Source organism: Haliotis rufescens, unplaced genomic scaffold (genome assembly GCF_023055435.1).
Source record: "Haliotis rufescens isolate VD_foot unplaced genomic scaffold, xgHalRufe1.0.p SCAF_5, whole genome shotgun sequence".
Classification (NCBI taxonomy): Eukaryota; Metazoa; Mollusca; class Gastropoda; order Lepetellida; family Haliotidae; genus Haliotis; species Haliotis rufescens.
The window spans coordinates 7,420,568-7,440,285 of NW_025964223.1; the positions used below are offsets into that span (position 1 = coordinate 7,420,568).

Below are 19,718 nucleotides of genomic sequence, written 5' to 3' on the forward strand. Positions count from 1 at the left end.
GTTCGTTTATTTCTATTCATGTACCTAACCTCTTTTCAAGTGAGACCGCCTCCGTGGTCTAGTGGTATTGCGTCTGCCCGGAGAGCGGAAGTTCCGGGGTTCGAACCCCGGCCGCGTCATACCAAAAGACGTTAAAAGATGGTACTTGTTGTTACCCTGTCTGGCGCTCGTCATTAAGGGGCTAAGACAAGGACTGGTCGGCTATACTGTGTCTGAGTGGGGTATTATGTTCAGCTGCGACATGGGCCCTCAGTGAGCTAGCACTATAAATCGACATCAGTCCGGACTAGTACAAGCAGCCACACACACACACACACACACACACACGTGCATGCACGTTGTTATACAAGTGCAACAATCTTGGACGCGACGTTAAACTCCATTTCTCCTCACCTTTTCAAGTAACGGTTTTGCCAAGAACATGTAATAGAAATACCTCTGTAGTTGTTCGGGTCAGCCATTGCTCCAGATTTACACGAGGTAAAATGCCATACCTACATTCAAATGTGGAAAAACAGCAGTGTCCAGGATTTTATCAATGTATTGAGATTAGATATTTTTTCAGCTACAACTACAAAACAATATATTTTTTAAATTAAAACTATGAGCCTGAATAATCTTTTAAGAAAAACACCTTGCAATAATGTATCAAAAGGTCGGTCCCTAGTTTGCTTTCATAAAGTCAAAAGTATTAAAACCATGCTTGGTCACCTCCGTAACAGTATATAGTGCTATCGCTTATGACGTAATAGTAGGTTTTTCACCGCGATCACGAAACAGCGAAGGCCGGAGAAGACACTGGAAATATCAGTTTACACTTTTTTTTTGTAATTCCCGTCGAAAGCTGCCTCGGTTGACGATAGTTAGCTGTTCGAGGCTGACGCAAAGCATTATGTATATATGATAGGTCTTTGACGCAAGGAACGCCAGCGATACCTCGTGGTGCAGAAAGCTGCATGTTTGGAGGACAAATAGTGGTAGAAAGGCCCGAAGTCAATCCAAACTGGCTATCTGAATGCCGTTTCTGCGTTCATCTCGCAATTGATGAGCTGAAGTTAAAATTATAGGTATGGAACATAAACTTAGAAACTTCACACACGACAGTACTTTATTTCCACCCCTCATTAAAACCAATGAAACGACATCGCACAGTACCACTGTGTCCGCTAAGCCTATACAATCTGCTTGTGTAACCTCCATTAACGCCCTGGCAAGTCTAGATCGCCTGATCAGCACAAGGTCGCATCACGCGCTAGTCGAGTGTTGCATCAACGACAGCTATATTTTACTGTATTCAACGCTCATATATCATCGGGGAGGGGGCAATGTATCGGGTTGGGAGGGGGGTCGGGAGGGGTCTGCGGTCCTGTTTTCGCGTTGTGCAGAAATGCCAATTTGAAAGCTTGAGCTTTTCTAACAAACAAATCGATGAGAAAACTGGATTAAAGACTACTGGTTGCCATAACAACGAATTAAGCCTCGGACAAGTCGCGGTGACCTTGCCCAGTGTGAACCTGAAGGTTATAGAAGCAGATAAGGAACGCTGTATTATTAAGAATGAACCTTGTTCATCGCCCTGATAACACTATCACGTGTAACACCAGAGTAAAACAAAGCCCTTCAGATTGATTCAAATGTTCTACGGATCTTAAATAATATTTTGTGGTGTAAACATTGAATTATCGCTAATTGAGAAATTTATTTTCGATATATAGAATTGTACTGCACAAGCTCTATAGCCATTGTCAAACTTTGTTTTGAACGCGTTGAGTTATGGGAATAGTATAAAAGAAATGGAGTAGTGTCAGTTAGCCATACCACGGCTGCCTGAAACCACTTGGCTGGCAACTGCGACTGATGCTATTTCTGACCTTGTGTGAAAAATGTGCTTCTCGCCATGATAGCTCTTTCAACAAACCAGTCCAATCCAGTTCGGTCACAATAGACGCCATATTGCGCCTCTTGTTAACATAAACAACCCAATGGTATGCTGATGAAATAGACCGTTTATTAAATATAAATGTCAGTTAGTGTGAACTGTGATTGTTTTAATAAAATAACAGTGAACTTAAATATAAACATTCAACTCAGTATTTGTTAGGCTCCATTACCTTAAACAGAGTGACACACTGTAATAAACGGATGCATACAATAAACGAATGACCAAGCGGTAATATCAGGTACATAAATATGTATATAAATATATCACACGTAGAATGTTACTTAATTTCAGCTGGCATTTCATTTTTGTATCAAATGTCTTTCTGAACCTTACACGTGTTATATACAATTCTATATGTTTGTCAATATAAAACAGATGATATATTATTAAAGAATAATATGAAATTTATGTACGATTTATACATATAATTGGAGTCCATGGAGAGGACGACTAAATAACAACAATCCTGCTTAAATCGCTAACAGACGTTTTAACAAATATAGAAAATGTTCGAAAATTTAAAAAAGCGGACAAACAGGAAACGTTTAAATGAAATCTACACAAAAATATAACTATAATGTTGAAAGGTAACATTATACAAGTGTTGTTCCTATGGTATAAACATGGGCATTGCCACGTTTGTCCTGTATTGCCATTGTTTGTCCTCTTTTAATAACATATATGTGCATCAATGGGTGCATGGATTGAGGTACATTTGAACATTTCATATTGATTGCCAAAATTTAAAGACCAGGGTGAATGCAGAAGGACAAATTATATTTGTTTCAAAGAAACAAAATGGCGGATACGAAACTAACGCGGATGCCAACAAACACAATGCTGCCATGATTAAACTAAATATTGTAAACAAAAATGTTACATAAACTAGATTATTTAAAATATTTGTAAGTTGGAATGAGGTAAAATATATTTGGATATACACCCATACCATAAACAATGTATGTGATGTATATGCAATTGTAAGGCTAATAATAGTGACGATCAATAACGTCATCACTCCTCTTGTTATGAAAGCATTCAAAACAATGAATTGATCAATGTTGGTGTAGAGTGTTATAAAATTGATTCATGAACGAGGATGTACATAATTAAAAGGCATATTGCCAATGGGTGGCCTAATTTGATTAAAGAGTTTACCTCTACTAATGAGTTACCCGATGACTATTTTTCGATTTTGTACCTTTTTCCAGTATCTTTGATAATGGTTTTATTAATTACATCAATACTTACCTGAAATTATAATTATTTTAGTGCATTGAATCCGTATAGAAATGCGTTGTCCAAACATGAAAGCGCCTGGTGCTAAAAATAGATCACCTCGCGCGATGCATTCTGGGACGTGGTATAAAACGCAACTCTCCCGCCGACACCTTCACAGTCAATGGTGGACAGTGGTACAGAGAACTTCTTCAATTGACAAAAGTAGAAATACAGGAATGCTTACCGTGGAGCCTGGGATTTGGGCCTCCATTTTCAACCAGTCGGATCTAGATCTGACAACTTACATCAATCCACAGCCTGACTGCGAGGTACGTATTTCCAATTATTCCATGAAAAATTCACTTTTCTTCAATCTGTTGTTTTCACTCCCAAGCGCGGAGCCACAGACTCGAATTTCGCGACAACTGTTCTGAGACGCGCTCTTAACATATATATCGTATATATTAACGGAAAGTGTAGCGAAATGCGACAACTGTTATTTCAGCAAAGCTTTGATTCTCAACAAGCTCAGAAAAACCAACTTTGTGAGCCTCGTACTACAAGACTCGTCAGTAACTCTTTGCTCGTCTCGAACCGCAGCTCGCCGTAAAAGTTTCTCGGATACGGGGCCTCTGATTTTATACTCATACTGTCCGATCAGTGACGTCACACTGAGCTTACGACCAATCATAGCACGACGCTGTGATCACATGGCCATGTTAAGAGCCGACACGCGGTCTCTATAGTCACGTGGTACAGAATCACGAGTGATATTACCGTTTCACGTAAAAGGACTGTTTAGGGGTAATTTGCATATTTATTTGGCAAGAAGCCAAGTCTGGTTTTCTGGCAGATTTCTGTTTCCATGAGTGACACAAGCTCTGTTGGATTGCTAATAAATGCCAGCATCGTGCAGTCGGTGGAATAAGATGTTATCAAATCAAGTATGGATTATTATATCCTGTTTATTAATCATATTCATACACACTTATAACATTCGAGTTACAAACTGTTTTGGTTTTTTTAAAACTCGACCCCCTTTTCTAAATAAGCCCGTACTTTTCATGATAATTGTTATCGTCAGTATTTTTCTTTCTTATGTTGCGGTCATCGTATTGTTTTTAATTGTTCTTCGGTGTGAATAGATCTGTTCTTTATACATAAATGTTATTTATTCCGCATATTACTCTTGATTATACAACATTTTTTTCCATTTCCAGAACGCCTTGTTTCCGAAGACTCTGATCGATGAACCATACCAGGACCTCTCGGTCGACGCAGTCGATGATCTGCTTCGATCTCTGGCAGGGGACAGCGCCACGACCCCGCCCCCGAGTGAAAGCGATGTTCTCTTGCCAGAGGAACCAACGACCTTAATCCCAACCCCCGTGTTTGATTCCACCCCTCCATCCACCCCGAAGCCGCAGGATGAGCTTGATAGGGAGGAAATCCTTGTTCCTCGTCACAAGAGACCCGCCCATAAACGGGCGGAGGTGAAGCGTCGTGGAAAGATAAAGGTATTTGTCTTGATCAGAGGGAGATTTTTAGGTGGGGACCTCAGATTTTATGTTAAAAACTTCGTTTACTGGACCTGCTTATCATTATGATATCCTGAACAAAAAATACCAAGAAAAATATTTGATCTGTTATATATTTATAACTGACTGTACATTTACATCATATTTGCATATTGTTTCCGCCTGTGGCTGCGGTTTGTTTGTTTGTTTGTTTGTTTGTCTGTTTGTTGTTTAACGCCGCACTCCGCAATATTCCAGCTATATAGTCTGAATATAATCGAGTCTGGACCAGACAATCCAGTGATTGACTGTGGCTGCAGTAACCGTAGATCTGTGTTGCAGCCTGTAAACAATTTTAATATTGACTTGTGAGACGCTCTTTGGTTTTAATGTTGATGTTTATGAGGCTACACAGTGCAACATGTCAATATCAAAATCGTTTATAGGGAGCAGCAGTTACCCAAGCAACATCTGCCGGCATTTATTCAATTCATTAAATAAATCTGCGCGTATGTTTGCGGTTATGATATAATTATTATTTCATTATTGGGAGCCATAAGGAACTTCTGCAAACATGAAAAATTTCAACGATGTATTACTTTTGTGGTGATGGCCGAATATATTCCCACATATGAAAAGGAAAGCATTTCTGATGGTGTTGGAGAAAGAAGGTGGTAAGAGTTGTCTCCCTTGTTTATCATCTCGACATGTTTTTATTTTCATAGACCAACTTAGATGACCTCCGCGACCTTCTCCCGCCAATCCACAACCAGCGGAAAAGCGAGTCCCTAATTTTATCAAGAGGTGAGAACAGTTTCATCTTCCCTCGTAATCCCCTAACCTAACGTATAATGTGTATCCTACTGGCAGACTAGGGCAATTTATACTGAAGACAAGTATAGTTAGCGAGTCTATTCGGTTGAGTATTCTGACTCCTCTCCCACTCTTGTAGCGACCGACCATTGTCGCCAGTTGAAGGCCGAGAGAGCTCGTGTCGAGGAGGAGAAGTCGAAACTTCGGGCTGAGATAGCCGCCTTGACCGCAGAGATAGAGTAAGTGTCCTCGTGCATGTCGGTAACCATGACTATCTGTTTCAGAGCCCAGTCTCTAGACTGGTTACTTGCTTTTGACGCGACTATATGGATGCGCTCTATATAGTCAAAGGCAGGTAGCCGTGTCTATCGAGCACGACCAAGGTAGGTGATTCATTGAAACAGAAGTTGGGTTTGTGGTGACAGTTTAATAGGGACCTAATTGAGTATTTGAAAATATTTGTTTAACTCTGTCGTTACATACATTTCATAGATTTTTACCGAAATGTTATAATGGCAATTTGCATGAATTAAGATATCTAAGTGGTTTCGTAAATACATGTAACTTTCTTCTGATGTACGTCGGTGTTTTAGCGCGAAAGCATTTGACGTCAACTTTTACATGAGTGTGATGTTCTGGTGTTCTGTGTTACAGCTCGTTCCAGAAGGATCTCCCAGCGATGGGCCTGAAGGCTGACGGCGGTGTCGTCAAGACCAAGTCAATGGATAACATGTATAAAGAATACGTTGAGGATCGCACGAGGGGAAACTGGAAATTCTGGATCGTATCCTTTACGAAAGAAATACACTTAAAATTGATGATTTTTAGACTTAAATTCAGGCTTCAAATTATTTTATCATTTATCGACTAATTTCTTCATTTAACTATTCTAAACTATACACTGTGCTTTTATTTATTAACCGGTTCTAGAAAAATAAGGTATTTTGTCAATTGTGAAAAGATAACATTGGTTTTGAATCGCTTTTGTAAACTAGAAAATGAGATTTCGTGGGATTTGTTTCCTTAACCCGACTTAGTTCAGCTTCATGATGAGACCTTTATTTGAGACCTACACAACGGGAGTCTCTACCTCAACCTTACAGTCCTTCATGTCCTCCGTCAGTCAGTGGACGGAGGATACCCTGGGACTCGCCAATCTCAGATCTGGTAGGTATTTTCACATGACGTTGTCGTGTTGTATTCTCACTTTTGTCAAATGTCAAGTTCCCTTTTTCAAGTCACCGTCCGATGCTAAATGTTTCTGGTTATTGTTCGCATGTACGTTCGGTTCCGGTTTCGTATTTTATGACATATTATCTATACCAAAGTTTTACTTTTGATGTAACCCGATATGTCGAAAAGCAATGGCATTCGTGATTTATTGCCTGGGGCACTTAAACATACTCTCTACTTGTTTACAGTGTTTTCATTAAGAACAATTGTCAATTTAGTTTGGAGTGGTTAGGAAATAAATATTAAATTAAAACTCGACCTACTTATCCATTGCTTTTTAAGAATATTTTTTATCGGTATGTCTTGGTAATTGAAGGAAATTGTCTTGCTTTGTTATGCATTGTGATCCTATTTCAAAGTCATCCTTCATATCAGACGAACAAACGTGAACGATGGAAATCTAAAATGTTCAGCTGTTATTATCCAGATTTACTGTTTTCAATGTAATGCATATATGTACATTTGTTTTCAGTGATAACGCGCGGTGTTCTGCGTATCAGCAAGGAAACCAGTATACTTACAAAACCGGAAACGCTACAACAGGAAGCTGCCCAGTCAACAGAAAGCTCAGTTTCATAGTATCGTCTTTCCTCGGGGTACTTCTCGAGAACTGTAAATACTATTTTATGAATATGTAAATGGTTTCGTAAAAGACTTCGAGAGGCAGCAAATACTCAAGTCGTGTTCTCATCTCATCACCCACCATTCCCACATATAGAATCACAGACCTGCATTTAACAACCGAGACTTGCCACAATTGTCGATGTTTGTCACATGACGTTATGTTTTCTGTATTTTAAGCCCTTGAACATATTTAAAAGAAATTCTCATCACCTTTCCGGTGAAGCAGTTTAAATGATTGATGTTTTCCTGGGCGATCAATGTCTTGTCACCATGTCTGGTAAAAACAATCCGGTTTTAGTGTTATTTCTACGAATTAATTGGTTGTCCGGATTTTATCTTTTCATTTCAAAAGGAAGAATGTTAAGTGAGCTTTCCATGAGACATGTTATTTCTTTTTCAAGGGCCAAACATTTTGAGGGTAAACTTCCATTTCAAGTCAAATTTGCAAATTCTCAAATGAAATCGGTAAATGTCGAGGTTTGGAGACGTCTTTGAGGCATGTGTATGCGCGTAATATCAATAATATATGTTTGTTCAATTTGAAATGTAAATATTCATGTCTCGTGGATTTTCAGAGCAAAAAGGCTGTTTTTCGTCATTAATCCCGAGTGAATATTCTTTCTATTTAAGTTTGTTTTTTTTTAAATATTTTGTTTTTGTATTTTGACAGCTTGGACAGTAACCAGTAAAACTTCGCGGTATTCGTATATTTTCAAGGAACATTTTTAATATAGACCTTGTTTACGTATTTGTTACATCGACTTCTATGACAATAAAGAATATTTTTTATTAATGTTATTCCATTGGATCCTTAATGAACTACCTGTACTGTTCTCAAGGAAGTATCTTGTATAATGTGATGCTAGACATTCGAATACTGCTCAGTTTGGATGGTTTAGCAACAATGTGTCTGTGTATATTTGTCAGCAACGTTGTGACAAGTGACAAGCATAACTACTGTCAGCTGATGTACAGTGTTGATGTGTATTGCTAGTCCGTTTGTCTGAATAAAGACAAGTATTCAAATAAACAAAATACTTTTCGTTTTTCGTTTTCTTCCCAAAGTCGTTTAAGCCTATGCTGCAGCATTAGAAATTTATGTTAGACGGTGGCTGGTAAAATGTTTATGGGGCAGCGGAACAACCAATGCCCATGTTAAGAATACCCGTGAAGATTACGGGGTAGAATAGGTCTTCAGCAACCCATGCTTGCCATAAAAGGTGACTATGCTTGTCGTAAAAGGCGACTAACGGGATCGGGTGGTCAGGCTCGTTGACTTGGTTAATGCATGTCATCGATCCCAATTGCGTGGATCGATGCTCATGATATTAATCACTGGATTGTCTGGTCCAGACTTGATTATTTACAGACCGCCGTCATATAGCTGGAATATTGCTGAGTGCGGCGTTAAACAACAAACCAACCAACCAACCAACCCATGTTAAGAAACTGGGTCAGACTGGTTCGAGTAGACGGTACGATTTTACGCCGCTTTTAGCAATTTTCAGCAATATCACGGCGAGGGACACCAGAAATGGGCTTCACACATTGTACCCAGGTGGGAAATCGAACCCGGGTCTTCGGAGTGACAAGCGAACGCTTTAACATGGCTAACCCATCCTCCATGGTCCCAGTATACCCCACGCTTGTGGCGATATATGGCATGGCTAATTGCACATGTCATCGTACTCAAGTGACAAGACCGTGACAGAGGTCTGTGGACAGAGCGTCTGCCGTGGTTCGATCCCCTGCTGCGTTAAGTGGTGGTACTTGTTGTTACCCTGCCTGGCGTTGGGCATTTAGGGACTAAAACAAGGACTGGTCGGCTCTGAGTCAGTATATTGTGTCCGAGTGGGGTATCCATGTTAAACTACGGCATGGTATCTCAGTAGGCTTGTACAAGCAGCCACACACACGCATGCGCATGGATGCACGTCACTATACTCTATATAAGAGCAATAATAAAGGCCCCCTCCCCTCACCCACCCAGGTATTGTTTGTTGGTTGGTTGTTTAACGCCGCATTCAGCAATATTCCAGCTTTATGACGGCGGTCTGTAAATATTTGAGTCTGGACCAGATAATCAAGTGATTGACATCATGAGCATCGATCCATGTAATTGGGTTCGATGACATGCATCAACCAAGTCAGCGAGTCTGACCACCCGATCCCGTTTGTCGCCTCTTACGTCAAGCATAGTCGACTTTTACGGCAAGCATGGGTTGCTGTAGACTTGTTCTACCCCGGATCTTCACGGGTCCTGCTCACTTCGCCTCCTCTTGAGTCAAAGTATTTGACTGGAAAAAAAGCATGACAACAAAAACAGATTCAGTCGCCTTCTGTTTTGACCACAAAACGTTAATTTATTTCCAATCATTTCCCTGCGGAATCAAAAGGGAACACGGTAACAAACAATGCAACTTCGTTTTTCCAGAAACGCCATCTTTCGGTTGATAACTGTACGGTACATGTTCGTTGGCTGGTTGGTTGGTTTCTTGTTTAAACGCCGCACTCAGCAATATTCCAACTATATGACGGCGGTCTGTAAATAATCGAGTCTGGACCAGACAATCCAGTGATTAGTATCATGAGCATCGATCCACGCAATTGGGATCGATGACATGCATCAAACCAAGTCAGCTAGCCTGACCATCTGATCCCGTTAGTCGCCTCTTACGACAAGCATATTTGCCTTTTATGGAAGCCAGAACACGATAACCTTGCGCCCCCTCGCCCCCCTCGCATATGTTTTCTCTTACTGGTGAGTGAACGGGTGCGTTTCTGCGTACCCGTCCCAGGGACCATAAACATATGACTGACATTCGCAACTATTGGAGGACCATCAAACTATTGGAAGGTGAACATTAGTTGAAAATTATTGGAGTAATTCAGTACTATATACAGACTATTGGGGGATTCCATAGTGACTGCAAATGAGTCAGTTGTAACTAACTAACTAACTGTGTCTTAACTTCATCTTGTATCGGAAGAAGTATTATAAGAAACTATGGCTCCTCTCTCTCTCTCTCTCTCTCTCTCTCTCTCTCTCTCTCTCTGAAAATTATATTTTACATTTAATCCGTTCATGTGCGGGTATATTTGTATTTCTTCAGCATGTTTTATCTGGAATTTCTTTTTAAATACGGTTATCGAAGCATTGATGCTTAAACAATTCAGGTGCTAAGGTTCTTTAAATGTTGGTCATTTCCCGAAGGCGAAGCTTTAATGGATCGTGCAGAAACCCTATAAGATTTCCACTAAAGCATGTCACTGAAAGTATGGAGTTGAACTTTCCAATAAACCGCAAACATAGACTATTAATGCCCTCATCGAGCGTTATGGAAGTAGTTTTAGGATTTAAATTTGATTTATGATTTTCGATTCAGTTGCGTCGTCCACGTGCATGTTCTGTCAATGTTGTCACATAAACCACTGTCGTCGCGACAGATCCAAGACCGGTCGACTAAAAAAGGTTTATCAGACAGACAGATTTATTCGATAATGTGGGCCATATGGCCTATATTACAATGTCAGTACAATATAAATTTAGTCACGATTTTCTAAATTTAAATATCTAAGTCAGTTTTATTACATCGACATTTTTGCAGTTGAGAATATTTGGAAGTGACAGGTAACCGTCATACGTATCCTGTAGTTGAGTAATATAATGTTTCCGTAAAGTCTTGTAATAATCACAAGTGAAAAAGACATGTTCTTCCTTTTCAATACAACCCTTGTTACAATATCTACATACGCTATTTTCATTATCTGAGGGTTTTTGACGTAGAAACTGAACATTAAAATGATGTAAGCTAATCCTAAATTTACAAAAGGTTCTTCTGAGAGATTTATCCTGCAAAGAATCAATATATTTTTCTACATTCAGCAAAGATTTAACATTTGTATAATGAGATAAATATTTGGAAGCAGACAATTTTGCAAACCAATTTTGAGAGGCAACATCTTTTAGTCTTTCCTGAAATTGATACAAAAAAATATTTACATCACCAACATTTTGGTAGTCCCAGACATGAAAAACCATTAACAAATAAACAATTTTTAAAATCTGTCACCCAACTGTGCTTACCTTTCCCATCTAGCTTTTTAAGGAAGTAATAACATTGTACAGGATATCTATTTGATCCCATGTGCAATAATTTTAGCCAATATTTTATAGCTCTGATCTGACTCTGGACAAACATATAGTGGCGGCCAGTTTCCCATAAGATAGCTGTGTTTGAGGCATATTTACCTACACCAAGAAAATATTTAAAATATGAAGTTTGAACTTTCTCTATACATGCAAAATACCTTAGCCCCCAAATTTCTGCACCATATAAAAGTATAGGACTTATAGACCGACAGCCCAGAGCACTTTGGTCAAACGAACAAGGTACCAATATCCGAACACAGGAACATTTACTGTGTAACCCAACATATTCATATATGGATGTCTGCCGAGGAGCCCCTGCTGCGTGTGGCCCCTGGCCCCAAAAAGAAGGAGCCATTCAAGGACTGGATCAAACATTGGAGGTACCACATGAAAGTAAGTGTAAATGAACTGGTTCATCTCACAGAGTACAGAATGGGCCACGCCAGACAAATCTTCCTCTGCATAAGGCCTGCCAGACACCCCCACATGTTGACCCTTAATGCACTCAGTGGACACTCTGGTAAAATTTGACTAGAGTATACATTCAAAGTACCAGATGAAAGTAAGTTTAGATGAACAGGTACATGTTACTGAGTACAACACGGCCCATACCTGACAGATTTTCCTCCGCATAAGGCCCGCCAGACCCCCCAGAGAGGGTCCCAAAATTTGGGCTGGGTTAAACATTGGAGGTACCACATGAAACCAACATAAAATGAACAATTGCACTCTACTTATTGCACAACACCCATTGCCAGACAAATCATCTTCTGCATAAGGCCCGCCAGACACCCACAAAAAGTTGACCCTTCAGGTATACACGGGTAAAATTGGTCTGGAATATATATCGATTGTACCACATTAAGGTACGTTTGAATGAACAGGTTCATATCACAGAGTACAGAATGGGCCACACCAGACAAATCTTCCTCTGCATAAGGCTTAAACATTGAAGGTATCACATGGAACCAACATAAATGAACTATTACACTCTACTACTCTATTACAAAATACCCATTGCCAGACAAATCCTCTTCTGCATAAGGCCCACCAGACTCACCCTCACCCCACCCCACACAGTTGACCTTCTGTAATCCCAGTGTGCATAATGAAACATTGGACATCAGCTCTGAGAGTCAACAGATGGTCAAATTTATGTTTTGTTCTTAAAGATGGAAGGATTTTATTGAGATTAAAATCACGTATTTATAAAATCAGGTCTCTGAATACTAGTATTGATATCATAGTTTAGGCCTATCGTTGAAATGTAATTAAAATGGCATGAATCTGAATCTTGTGAATATATATCTGATCAGCTGTGAAGTCCTCAAAGCCTGCTACAGCCTTATAGCTTGGCTATGGATTCCTACAAGCTAGATAGGCATATTATGCTATGTGCCATGATTTTTATATACTGAACAACAAAAGTTCCTGTGACATTGAATAAGATTTTATGCAAAGTTATGTTTTACCAAATCTGAAACAATTTCGGCTTGCAACAGATAAAAGACTCCTGTAAGTGTTCAAATGGTTTTAATTTGTCATACTGACTTCGTTAAATGCGTGATTTCATTTTTTTAAAAACAACATGAACATGCCAAAATGTCAATTTACAAATCAATAGCGTGTGTGTCCGCCTCTGGTTGCGATGCAAGCAACACATCTTCGTCTCATGGAATGGACCAGGCGTCGCACATAGTTCTGTGGGATATCTGTCCATATCTGCTGGAGCATGTTTCGAAGTTCCTGGAGTGTCTGTGGAACACGTGGTTGACGTCGAAGGCGCCGATCCATCTCATCCCACATGTGCTCGATTGCTGATAGATCAGGGGAACGAGCCGGCCAGGGGATGACATTCACGTTGTTTTTGTTGAAGAGATCCTGAACAAGTCGAGCAATATGAGGCCGGGCGTTGTCATGTTGAAAGGTAATGCCTGGGCCATGACGACGCAAAAACGGTAGAACAACAGGGCCGATGATCTCGTCGCGGTAGCGCTGTCCATTGAGATTTACCTCTACCACTATCAAACGGGTCCTCTGTCTTGCTGTAATCCCACCCGATACCAAAACGCTGCCGCCCCAGAACCGATCTTCTTCCATGACACAATGAAGACAATCCCTGTACATCTGAGGCGGAGACGTACGGTTTGTGAAGATAATCGTCGAAGGCCAGGGATGCTTCTTGCAGTCACTGTTGCTGGCTAGAATCGATTTCGTAGGTGTGTTGTTCGAATCCAGTTGTCTTGTCGATTATTGGTTACGCGTGGCCTGCCACTCCGAGGATGGTCTCTGACTGCATTCGTCTGTTGCCGACGTTGCCATAAACACCAAATGGTGTTAAATTGTCTTGCAACATCACGTTGACTCGATCCTTCTTCAAGCACACCAATGGCTCGCAGACGCTCGTTTTCGGACAAGCGTGGCATTTCATAATGTTGAATAATTGCGTAATTTTGTTGTTTTTCTGAGTGGTTATTGTCAGCACGATGCTAAACAATGCATAGAGAATCCCGTTAACGCACATGAAATGTATGGGGCTTGCATAAAAGTCAACATTTGCATGGAATGCATGCTTTTCTGTAGCATTTGCGTTTTTGTGACTTGATTCCATACATGTACTACAATAATGAAAACCAAACTTTACTTGTTTGAAAAATACACTATACACTTTTGTTGTTGTGTGTTGCAGAATGGATAATGATAGCCCCTAATACCACTTGGAAATGTTTTAGGACGATGATCTGGAAAATCGGGGTGATAATTGTGTTTAATAACCTATGATCTCCATTTATTTAGCAACTTTTATCATCTAAAAATCTGAATTCAGGCCAAATATATCTCCATATTTATCAATTTTACATAGACGTCTTTTCTTCGTTGACGAGATCAAGTCTAACCCAATGCAATGGTATCATTAGACTTATATCAAAGGCTAGGCCTATCGAGATATCGAGATTAGACTAGCTCACTGTATCAATGGATGCTGCATGGACAAAACAATGCTTGATGACACATAACCTGCAGGAATGTCAACACAAAAGAGATCTGACTTGAACTTTTTTAAAGAAATCTTCTCGCCACGATTAAAAGAAAGAGCTTTTTCTAAAACCCTTACCTTATTAATTTGCGCTCCTCTTCTGAAGCTTACTCGTACGAACGTATTTGTGAACTTTCAAGCCATTTATAAATTTGTGCGACAAGGTACACCTACGATCGAGCGAGAACTGTGCAACCAATCATTTACATTGCATTAGTTAGACTTGATTTTCCTGACGCAATAGTATCTCGTCAAGGAAGAGAGGACGTCTATGTAAAATTGATAAATATGGAAATATTTGGCCAGAATTCAGCTTTTTAGATGATAACTTGCTAAATAAACGGAGATCATAGGTTTATCACCAAGAGATTTCCAAATGGTATTCGGGACTGTCAATTACCATTCGTATAGCAGGCTTTGAGGACTACCTAAGCATGTTTGGGTTTGTAGGAATCCATAGCCAAGCTATCAGGCTATAGCAGTCAAATTTTACCAGAGTGTCCACTGAGTGCATTAAGGGTCAACATTTGGGGGTGTCTGGCAGGCCTTATGCAGAGGAAGATTTGTCTGGCGTGGCCCATTCTGTACTCTGTGAGATGAACCAGTTCATTTACACTTACTTTCATGTGGTACCTCCAATGTTTGATCCAGTCCTTGAATGGCCCCTTCTTTTTGGGGGCCAGGGGCCACACGCAGCAGGGGCTCCTCGGCAGACATCCATATATGAATATGTTGGGTTACACAGTAAATGTTCCTGTGTTCGGATATTGGTGCCTTGTTCGTTTGACCAAAGTGCTCTGGGCTGCTGCTCTATTATTTTACAATCAAATATTTTACAAGCTGTTGAGAAGGATAAGAATGAATTTTTTTTGGAATAATTTATGAACAGGGATGCATGCCTTAACAGCCTGAGCTGCCAGGTTCTCACATGATTTCGTCCAAATCAGTCTAGAAGAAAATATTACCCCCAGATATTTATAATATGAAACTGTTTTTAATAAACGGCCGTTATAGTACCATTTTTCAAAGCGATTTAAAATACCCCCATTTCTAAAAACTACAATTTCTGATTTTTTAAAGTTTATCTGGAAACCCCACTTTAAACAAAAACTTTCTAAAATATCTAATTGCCTCTGAAGACTTACAACATTATAAGCAAAGAGTACAACATCATCCACAAAAAGCAACAGCATCAAATCCTCAATATCTTGAGAAATAAATATACCATTTTGACAATTTTTGTACATTTCAGTGACAAGATCATTTTTAAAGAAAATAAATAATATCGGGCTCAACATACAGCCCTGTCTAACACCCACCCTTGTTTCGAACAAATCTGTTTTATCAGACTCTACTTTAACACATGCTTTCACAGAGCTAAACATACTTTTAAGAATAACATACATTTTACCGTGACAGCCTTTCTGGAGCAGGGCATATAGTAGGTTTTTTTCTGTCGACATAGTCAAAGGCCTTTTTAAAGTCTATGAAGGCAGCATAAAATCTTCCTTTTGATTTAGAGAGATATTCAGTAACAAGAGATTGCAAAGTAAAAATGTTGTCCGTAGTTGAATATTCTTGTCTGAACCCGGCTTGCGCTTCAGATATCAAGTTGTTTATTTCCATCCATAATCTTAGCCTATTCTCTAGTATTGTAGTAAATAGTTTGCCAGTTGTATTCAAAAGGGATATTCCTCTGTAGTTTGATGTGTCCTTCGTATTTCCAGATTTATATAACGGGATAATCATGCCTATATTCCAATTATCAGGAAATATTCCTGTATCAAATATCTTATTGAATAAAATGTTCAAGTACGGTGTAAAATATGGGTGTGACAGTTTATAGAAGGAGTTAGGAATACCATCTTCGCCTGGACTTTTGCCTTGTTTTAAGCCTGAGATAGCATCAGTGATCTCTGTTTCTGTGATAACACTTGACAACAACTGGTCAGTAAATGGGAAGTGTTCGCAGTTTTCACAAGTGTTATTTTCAATTAAGTCTGTAACTATAGTCCCAAATTCACATGTTACACTTAATTCCGGATTCAATAAATTTTTGAAATAAGACAACCATTTGTCTGGAGAAATGTTTGAGTTCGAAGAATGTTTGCCGAGAGCATGTTTCAATGCTGTCCAAAATGTTTTACAGTCTTTACCTACAGCGGCCTCAGAAATATCAGAAGCTATTTTCTTCTCATGAGCGATTTTCTTCTCTTTACAACATTTCTTGAACTTGTCTTTTTCTTCAATATATTCCAGTCTATTTTCACTGCAGGAAAACTTTCTAAACTTTGTTAATTTCCCGGATTTTCTGTACCTTAAGATCTTCACCCTGTGTGTCGAACCATGGAGGTTGCTCTCGAGGTCTAGATTTACCTGTTGATATCTTTCCCATATTTGATGCACAAAACAGGACCATGTCCTTTAAATTGGTAACAGCTAGATTAATATCGCTTTCCAAAGCAGTTGTAAAGTCATCCACAATTTTGTTGAAGCTATCTTGAGCCATCAGTTGTTCAAGTCGTTCCTTGTTCTCACGTAATTGTCTGATTCTAGGGACAGGTTGAAATCTGATTTCTTCAGTTATGAATGTAGTGGTGTCACAAAATAAATTGTCGAAGGAACATAGTACTGGCAGATGATCAGAACATGTAATAGTATCGACCGAAAGGTCTGCAATACAATGGAAAATGTTACTAGAAACAATAAAATAATCGATTACGCTGGCTCCTCTGTGAGAAACGTAGGTAAAATTATTTGGGTTGTCCCCCTTCATTCTTCCATTTACGATATGAATTTCCATATGTTTACAAACATCTAAAAGTTGTCTTCAATATCTGTTTGTTTCTGGGTCACAATTCACTCTCGGGAGATCAAATGGGTCCTCACTGTAGTCATAGACTGGTAGATAATGACTGTTGTCGTCCATAATGAAATCTGGTAGGTCACTCGTTCTGGAGTTAAAATCCCCACACAGAATAAATGATACATTTTCTCCAAAATCAAATATTATTTGCAGTAATTTATTTTCTAACATTTCAATACCCGTCTCTTCAGAACTGTTATATTTAGGCGAACCTTTTGGGTGTATGTATAGGAACCCAACAATTAACATCTGTTCTTTGTGATTTGTGTTGACAATGAAAAATATACAGTTTGTCCAGTGATCGTAAATTCTTCGAAAATGTTGAGCCAACGTGTCACGAATTGATACAGATATTCCCCCAGAATAAAATAGGTTTAATAGGTCTATATTATATATTATTTATGTTCACAACGAGACAGTAAAACTTAAACAGCAGCATCAGAAAAAAATGTTGTAGGAACACATTTAAGAACATTAAAAAATAAAACATTAAGACCCTCTTACCATATATGTCTTATGCCTATTCTACCGCAGTGGGGTACCCTGTCGGAAATCGGAATTTAATCAAATTTCACTGCAATGAAGCCCTTAATGCACAGACTGGTCCGTGGCAGTCATTATGCTGTGTCATTCTTAGGATATGAAGAAACGGAAATAAACTAAGTGTCAAAAGAAAGTATGGGTTGGCAATTTGTAATTTTCCTAGTGGAAAGTGGGTATTGGGAAGATGACTGCCCAGGAACAGGTACCAAAAAACACCTCACCTGAACGCGCCACCTTTGACGGCGCTCGTGCGGTGACAAAAAAATGGTGAAACAGGTTTCCCGCCTTTGGCATAAACTGCACGTGCATGTTAGCTGTATAAATGCGTTCGTCTGCAGGGTATAACCACACGTGATGAAAGCACACAAAAGAAATGCCACGACTGTGTACAACCAAACCTTCTGGCAATTTGGACCCGTTTGCCCCAATTTCGGCCACACCGATGGCTCTCTTTCTCTGCTTCTGTGACAATTGACAGTAGCCAGGCTGATTCAATGGTACAGGCTGACAGGGAGGACACAGGCCAGACCTAGAACCGGACAACCCCGAGCGACAACACCACTGGAAGACGGTCAGATACGGCTCATTCACCTGCGAAACAGATTCGTAACGGCGACGGCAACGGCAGCATCAGCGTTGGGACATCCCATTAGCCAACGTACAGTACTACGACGACTTCGTGCTGCTGGAATCCGAGCGTATCGTCCTTTCCGAGGAATGGTACTGACTGGTCAACATCGACTCCCGACACTGCGATGGGCGAGGCAGGTTCGACGCTGGCAAGTAAGAAATTGGCGTCGAGTGCTGTTTACTGATGAAAGTCGGTTTAACTTGTTTCGAAATGACGACAGAGAACGAGTTTATCCACGCAGAGGGGAACGTTTAGCTCCGGCGTGTATTCGAGAGGTCAATCCATTCGGCGGGGGAGGTGTCATGGTGTGGGGCGGTATTTGTGGAGATCAGAAGACTGATTTGGTGATTATACAGGGAAACCTGAACGCTGCGCTGTACAGAGACCAAGTGTTGCAGCCAGTTGTGCTTCCGTTCTTACAAAACCAACAGCAAGGGACATTGTTTCAACACGACAGTGCCAGGCCCCATACTGTAAGACTGACTCGGAACTTTCTAAACCAGCAGAACGTTGACGTTTTGCCCTGACCTGCCCACTCACCCGATATAAATCCTATTGAACATCTGTGGGACCATCTTGACAGACAGATTAGAGCACGCCATCAGCCTCCCGTCAACAGACAAGAATTGCAGCAGGCCCTGAGAGACGGGTGGCAACGGATTCCAGTCCACGTCATCAGAAGACTGACGTCATCGATGAGGCGGCGTATCACAGCATGCATTGAGGCAGCTGGAGGTCATACACGCTATTGAAGGCAACTGTGTCGACAATGAACTTGTAGTGTGTCTGACATTTTTTTGGTGACATTTCAGATACCTTTTGAAAATGAAATTTCTTACCCCACCATTGTTTAACTTGAGCTTACATTACCTGTGATTGCACAATTTCATTCAAACTGTGGTTGATCAACCATTTGTTACCCCTCATTAGATTATGTTATAATTCACAACAAAACCTCTTCTTGTTATTTTTTGATCGATCATGGAACTCGACCTATACTTTCTTTTGCCGCCCAGTTTAGTTTTCATCTATTCTGATTGTCGAACCGACAAACAGACTTCGCTTTGATTTACGATCTCTATCCTCGGATAGATAAGGCGTAGAAAGATCACAAAACCCATACACGGAGTTTTCTTAC

The 19,718-nt window shown here is 40.0% G+C and overlaps 1 protein-coding gene across 2 annotated transcripts; it reads left to right on the forward strand.

Annotated features, from left to right (window-relative positions):
• Positions 1 to 3,247: 3,247 nt before the first annotated feature.
• Positions 3,248 to 8,392, forward strand: LOC124116580 (carbohydrate-responsive element-binding protein-like). 2 transcript variants are annotated; one of them, XM_046477966.2, is made up of 7 exons: positions 3,248 to 3,492; positions 4,384 to 4,680; positions 5,406 to 5,484; positions 5,633 to 5,732; positions 6,148 to 6,277; positions 6,531 to 6,660; positions 7,199 to 8,392. In XM_046477966.2, exons 1-7 carry the CDS (start codon positions 3,250 to 3,252, stop codon positions 7,303 to 7,305), a joined length of 1,086 nt encoding a protein of 361 aa, XP_046333922.2. In that variant the 5' UTR covers positions 3,248 to 3,249; the 3' UTR covers positions 7,306 to 8,392. The 2 variants fall into 2 exon arrangements, with proteins under 2 accessions (XP_046333922.2, XP_046333923.1); XM_046477967.2 differs by lacking the exon at positions 3,248 to 3,492 and adding an exon at positions 3,981 to 4,107.
• Positions 8,393 to 19,718: the final 11,326 nt, after the last annotated feature.

Bases quoted from the DNA above. Each gene is read 5' to 3' on its own strand.
- LOC124116580 (XM_046477966.2), top strand. From the start codon at position 3,250: ATGAAAGCGCCTGGTGCTAAAAATAGATCACCTCGCGCGATGCATTCT. The intron at 4,681-5,405 runs GTATTTGTCTTG...TTATTTTCATAG, and splicing joins AGCGTCGTGGAAAGATAAAG to ACCAACTTAGATGACCTCCG. The intron at 6,278-6,530 runs GTATCCTTTACG...AACCCGACTTAG, and splicing joins GAAACTGGAAATTCTGGATC to TTCAGCTTCATGATGAGACC.